This window comes from Echinops telfairi, unplaced genomic scaffold, assembly GCF_000313985.2.
Source record: "Echinops telfairi isolate 266 unplaced genomic scaffold, ASM31398v2 ScPeMD7_54;HRSCAF=185, whole genome shotgun sequence".
Classification (NCBI taxonomy): domain Eukaryota; kingdom Metazoa; phylum Chordata; class Mammalia; order Afrosoricida; family Tenrecidae; genus Echinops; species Echinops telfairi.
Window position 1 is genome coordinate 163,574 of NW_022103952.1, and position 7,102 is coordinate 170,675.

The 7,102-nt window shown below is 39.9% G+C and overlaps 1 protein-coding gene across 2 annotated transcripts in view; it reads right to left on the minus strand.

The window, feature by feature from the left end:
* Positions 1–403: 403 nt before the first annotated feature.
* LOC123521748 (protein tyrosine phosphatase type IVA 1-like) overlaps positions 404–7,102 on the minus strand; it is an 83,772-nt gene continuing 77,073 nt past the window's right edge. For both annotated transcript variants that reach the window (XM_045290787.1, XM_045290786.1), the window contains exon 2: positions 404–2,713. In XM_045290787.1, coding sequence (XP_045146722.1) covers positions 1,515–2,018 — 504 coding nt within the window. In that variant the 5' untranslated portion in view covers positions 2,019–2,713 and the 3' untranslated portion in view covers positions 404–1,514. The remainder of the gene's footprint in view (positions 2,714–7,102) is intronic.

The following is a 7,102-nucleotide window of genomic DNA, read 5'->3' on the forward strand; positions in this document are numbered from 1 at the left end:
AACCACCATGATCTGTCGTCTTATTTGTGAGTGCTGTGTGCCCATTGCAACACATTATTGGACCAAGCAGAGGAGTAGAATGCCTTTGGAGGGATGGTTGGTGTTAGAATGAGGAAGGATGGAGGGTGGAGGCTTGTCTGACCTCTAGCTTGTGACAATGGGCCTTGGGCTGTTTGTGGAGTTGGATTCCCCTATTCCTCCATGTAAACAGAGGATGTCAGACTTGGCCTCCATGTCTTCAGTACCTATTGGTATATTTGTGAGTTCACCATGTTGCATTTTAATGCCTTTTAAGATCATTACCTTGTGAAGGTCATTACATTACCATATTCTCCCTTGGATTGTCAGGGTTTTTCACTGGTTAGAGCTTTGAAAGCATTGTATAAATAAAGAATATTAGAACTTGTTTAATGAGACTTTTATTTTTCATTAAAGCAAATACACATGTACTTATGCATTAGAAAATGCCTCATGAACTTCCCTAATGTGATAGAAATATTTGAAACTTGCTTTATAAGGTATTGCAATTATTCATATTTACAAGTATTTCAAAAACATTATTCTTATCCCTATAACCTTATTAAAAGTTGTTTACCATCTGTTCATCATATCAGAACTAAGTTAACATTTACTTAGTTTACAGTCATTTAAACTTCTCATGGGTACGGAACAAAACATTACAGCATTTTCATTAAAATGATTACTAAGAATTATTTCAGCTACCATAAGAAAGCTACACCTACATCAAAAAAACTTTACTTAAAACAATAGGCTCATGAAAGTATGTCCCATATAAGAAAGAAAAACATATTGTAATAGAAATAGCTAATAGCCCCTTCATTCTTTTCTTTTCTCAAGTCTTTTCCATGAAGATGCACCCCAAAGCACAAACTTCAACTGCAACATCTTTTTGTTGAAAACTTTAAAGACAACTTCTTCTGTCCAACTGAACCATCAGTCCCAGGCTTGTGATTCTTCAAACTGGAAGGTTTTTTATAAGGCAAAAATGACCTTCAGAGGAGCAAGTTAATCACCTAAGACTTTTCAATTCCAGGAAAATCAATGATTGTGAAAATCCTGCCATATACTAGTTTAAATGTTATGTGGTATTATACACATGAAGTGAACAGGTGTTCATATAGTCCCTGTTCTCAATGATTGATATGACAAGGAAAAAGCCACCTAAGGTCTATATTACGCTAAACACATATTGGTATTGAGCTGGGGATTTCCACACCCAATTTCTCTAACTTTCTTATGTATTTGTAGGCTACTATTGATAAAAGGGAAAACACTTGCTGCTATTGAAAAGTCAGGATCTTTCACATAGTGTCACAAGAAAGTTAAAGGATGACACTCAGTTTGGCAAGCGTGGGTGGGCTATTAAATGTGCTTCTCAGCGCTCCCATTAGCATTCATTTTGAGCAACTTTGAATATTGGCTACAATGTAGAAGAATTAGGTCATGTTCCAGCTTTCATTTCTCAAGCGATAGCAGTCAGGCATCTCTGCCTTCTACGGAAAGAAACAGCTGTTTCTAAAGCGCACACACTTTTTAGGCTGATAATTCTCCAAATACAAAAGCTGCTTACTGTTAAAAGCTCCACGTCGCTTTTGCCTTATGAACTGCACGGCCTTCTCGCATTTCATTCCCTTTTCCATCAAGGCTATGGCAACCAGCACCGGGGCTCGCCCGAGACCTGTCCCGCAGTGCACGGCAATACAACTCTCAGGATTTTCATGGAAATTCATTTTGACGAGATGTAACCATTGCTCAACAATCTGGCTGGGTGGTGCTGCACCATCATCAAAGAGCCAATCCAGAACCTGAATGCCTTCTCTCTCCAGCATAGCGGAGTTGTATGTCGCTTCACAAACCCTAACTAGGGTGGTAACTCCATTCTTCTTAAGCTCCTCTATGAACCTGTCAAAGAAGGCATGGCTTGGATTTTGGCCCATAAGAAACCTCATATTTTTGTAGGTGATTTCCACAGGAATAAAATGGTTACTTGCAGCCATATTGAAGTGTATTAATATGGAATTCAGAAAGGATTTAAAGGAACCGACGTTGACTCCTGAAATAGGTCCCTTCAAAGGGAGTCAGAAGAAGCTAAATGAACTTGCAAACCCAAACTGCCAGCGTTTCAATCCAGTAATATAATACAGTCACTTTTACCTGACCCAGCTCAGACCTCTTGTCAATGTTCCCACAGTGTCAGTTCAGGAGTCCAATGACTAGCTAGATTATTCTTTCTGATTCGAACCTTTTGTGTCCTAACGACTTTCTAGTGTTTGTTTGGAATTATTTGTTAGGTTATGCCTGGTAGAAATTCCTACTACCTCTTGCAAGCCTCTGGGTTTCTAACCCCCCCTGGTATTCGTACCCTTTGGCAGTTGTGGCTAAACCAGACAGCTGATTCCACTGAAGTAACAACCCCCTGGCTGGATGTACCACCCAAAGCCTTTCGAAGAACCGGTCGGCAGCACCTGAGCCAGCGTCACACACCCCTCCCTTGTTTTCTCAATGTCCGAGAGCAAAAGAAAGACCTCCCGAGTGGCTGGGGTGGTGGAGTTGAGGGCAGGCACAAAGTAGAGTCTGGAGTCAGAAGGGCTAGCGCTGTTGATTTCTGTGCAAACAGTTCATTAATTGGTCTGCAGCTCTTCCCCACACAATGTGCAATCACATTAGCTGATGATGCCCGTTTCACTTCTTCCTATAAAAAAACAAAACCAAGGATGATATTAGAGGTAATTTTAAATCCACCTTACAAAAGAATCCTCATGGTACAAAACAGTCATGGGTGACGATAGCGATGATTCCTTTAGCTGCCTTTACTAGCTGGGTACTGAGCTCCAGAAGCCACTGCCATCTAGTACCGTTTCCCTGAAAACAAGACAGTGTCTTATATGAATTTTTGCTCCCAAAGATGCTCTAGGTCTTATTTTCAGGGGTTGTCTTATTTTTCCATGAAGAATAATACGGTACATATTTATTGTTTATTGCTTTATTAAAAGAGACCTCGCACTTCCTGTCTGCTCTGGCTGTGCTGCGACCAACAGTGAGCTGCACCGCAGTGCCCGCCGCTACGCTTACGGTCCAGAGTCACGGTAGCTTCAGGGGGCCTTATTTTCGGGGGGATGCCTTATATTTCAGCGAGAGGTAAAATTGTAAGTAGGTTTTATTTTGGGGGGATATCTTACTTTCAGGGAAACGGGAGATTCCAACTCAGACTGACCCTATATAAGGTTTTTGAGCCTGTGAATCTTTTTTTAAATCGTATCATTTTTTAAATTTAAATCACTTTATTGGGGTCTCTTACAGATATTGTAACAATCCATAAATCAATTACATCATGTAAACTTGTACATACGTTGCCATTGTCATTTTCAAAAGATTTATCTTTCTAGCTGAGCCCTTATTATCAGCTGAGGCTGCAACTCTTTATGGGAACATAGAGCCTCAACTCTCTCCCACTCAAAGGCTGGTGGTTTCCAATGCTCCCTTAGCGGTTAGCAGTCCAACCCTTACCCAAGAGTTCCACTTGACTTCCTGCTGGGGGTTGACAACATCCACAGTTGTGTCCTCCATTTGCTACCAAGAATTCAAACTCAAACATACTGTACTCTAGTGGATTCCAACTTATGGTGACTCTATAGGGAAGAGTGTTGTTGTTAGGCGCTATCAAGTCCGTTCCCGCCCCTAGCGACCCTGTGCACAACAAAACCAAACACTGCCAGATCCGGTGCCATCTTCACAATTGTTGTATTTGAGCCCACTGTTGCAGCCACTGTGTCAATCCATCTTGCCCAGGACCTTCCTCTCCTTCCTTGCCTCTCTACACCAAGCATGATGTCCTTCTCTGAGACAGTAAGTCTACAGGAGGAGAAAGCCTCATCTTAAACCAAGCAAGATACCATCAGCCAATCTAAGAGGGCTCTAAACCTCCTCTATCTCAATACCCCTAAAATGCAAAAGCGCTTGATTCCTATCCAACGTAAGACTAAAGTTAGGTTGGGAGTGGAAAGGGGGCTATGGAGAAAGTGTTAACATCAACTCTCTTTCGTGGATTGGGGGTTTATAACAAGAAAAGGCTAATGATCATTGTATCTTCCTAAAAATACAAAAGTCCTGTTGTGGGTTCAGATAAAAGAAGACCACTACAATGTCCAATTAAAATTATTGAAGTCTTATTTTAATATCAGGTTTGCCTGGGCTGCAGCGGAAATATTCAAAGGGAATCTCTCTCGAGACTGCAGCCCCCTTTACCCTGGTCGATTGTCTTTTAGATCACTCAGGGAGGATAGAATACAGAAAGCAGAAGAAAAGGTAAGTTAAAATACATATATCACTAAGTGGTGCTGACAGAAGTACAACAAAAGTCTATTTAGGTAAAGTTTCGGGCCCCTTGGTTTATGATCCCATTCCTGGATTTCGTCTCTAGCTTGCCCTCCTAGTGGGGAAGGGAAACGGACACTCCTGTCCCAGAGAGAAAGACTTACAGCATCTCTTGATAAGGGGAGAGGGGCAGTGTAAACAAGAACTGCTCTGAGGGCACGTACAAACCTGCAGTCCATTGTGATGTTAAAACAGGTTATCTCAGGCCAGGCCAAATCAGAAGGGTGGGGGCGTGGAAATACTCTCAGGGAAAAGTGTTCTCCAGACAGTTCTGCTTAAATGTGGTGATGTGAACTTGTCTATTTTTGTCTCAACTGCTTTTTCCACCTCCTAAGTATAGGGGAAGGAGCCCTGGTGGCTTAGTGGGCTACAGGTTGGGCAGCTAACCTCAAGGTCAGCAGTTCGAAACCACCAGCTCTTCCATGGGAGAAAGATGAGGCTTTCAAGCTCTGTAAAGATTTACCATTTCAGAAAAACAGAGGCAATTCTCCCCTGTCCTTCACAGTCATTAGGAGACAGAATCAACTCAAAAGCAGTGAATGTTGGTTTTGCTTTTGAAAGTACAAGGGAGAAGGAATTAGTAGAAAAAGACTTTTCAGAAAAGGAGTATATAATGCATAAATGTGTAAAATGATCACTCATCATACTTATCTTCTCTGGAGGGATAAGAAAAATAATATACTGCTAAATGATGTATATGGCTATAGTCATCTTCTTTATTCAAAGCACATAGTGAGGGAAATCAAGAGCCTTCCACTCTGTTCCAATTCATAGGAACTCATAGTGAAGAAACAAGGAGTGTATAATTCATAATCACACTTTATCTACTATACTTAGCATGGCTGACTTCTGCTATAAGTTACCATCAAAAAGGCAAATTCCATATTTATATGCATAGATACAACTATATGTCTAGATACACACATTATTTTCATTATGTTATGTGTATCATAAATGAGTTTTGTATTTGCAAACACATACCCTATATACTTCTTTCTCTGAAATAGCATATCCTAATTGGACATAATTAAGAGTGGACTACCAAGGACACATTTGTCATATTTACTTATATTTTTCTTGCAAACCTGTTCCTTTTCTCTTTCCATAAATTTAAAATAAAAATCTGGGGGGGGGTTTCTTTGAAATAATCTCACTTTGTTAATAGATTTTTTTTCCCAAAGGAAGTCCAATGTCAGACATAGCAAACATAGGTTACCAACTCCTGACTGAAGTACCATGAAATGAGATTAAATATATGAATCTTAAAATAATATATTTATAACAGCTCATAAAAAATAAAACAGAACACCATTAATGGTTATGTATAAAGGGAGAGACCATGGGATATTTATACATTAATTCAATACACATTTATTAAGGCTTTCCTATCTGCCAGACTGCCAGACATATAAAGATTGGTAAAATCTAGACCCAGTCCATAAGAAGCTTGTTATTTACAGGAAAGTCACACACATCTAAAACTAATTTAAAACATGAAAGACATTATTTATCTGTAGCGAGAGCAAACTGGGTCCAGTGGAGGGTGTGAATATACTGATTAATTTAACAAGCGGGGTGCTAGAGTAAGGTTTTTCAAAAGAAGTGACAGTTAAGCATGCAAACATTGGTCTTTCTCCATTTCCACCCCCACCATATAAACCTCTATAATGTGTATGTTTTCATGAACGGAAAGGGCCCACAAGGAAAGGGGGTCACAGAGAATCAGTGGAGAAGTGAGGCAAGATTAGTGAAGAATACCATGTAACTTTGATTGAAATATAGCTGGGAAGAAATGGGGAAGGGAAAAAAACAACAAACCAATTATAAACCCAGCCACTGCTCCTTGCTGTTCCAGGACATGAAGAGAGCTGGAAGTCGTCTGAAAGCAGATGTGACCTGCTGCAGGTAAACTTTCATCAGCCTCACCATCAAATATAGAATAAAAGATCAATTGCTTTTCAAATAAACTCTCACACTTATCCCAGGGATTCTAAAATAGGGAAAATGGATTTTTATATGACATGCTACATATGAGAACTGTTGCTAGATATACTAGACTTGACAAAGATAACTATAAACCCAGTAGAAATTGCATTTTGCATTTGAACTTTGTGATATTTTATTTTAGGTGGCTCATGAGGAATAAGAAAAACTATATTGTCTTTCTGAATAAAATGTTGTGAAGGAAAATGTCAGACTGAATTAATTATTTGTTTTTTTTATTCTGTCTCTTCTGCTTTTTGTATGTTTCCAGGAGTCAAGGATCAACTCAAAAACAATAACATCTGTTTTAAGCACCTACCTATCACAGCCCCTGCCCCCATCACACTCTACTCCCAATCCATAAGCAACCACAGCTCTGCTTTATGTGAACATCCCAGATTAGAACATTACAGACATAGGATCATAGAATATCTACTCTTTCTTGTCAGGGTTCTTTAACTCAGAATAACTGTTTTGGAATGTGTCCATGTTACAGCATTTATCAGGCTATCAGTTTACTTTATGGATATATCACAATTGTTCCTTCAATTGTCGATAAACATTTGGAATATTTCCAGGTACCTGTTCTGTTGGGAGCCGGTGGCCTTTAAGGCCTTAGCCTCAGCCACGAGCCGAACTTGGCTGCTTCCTGGTTGTTAAGTGTGTCTTTCATTTGCTAAATCTGTGGGAACTGGCCCTGCCTGAAATCCCTGCCCAACCCTGC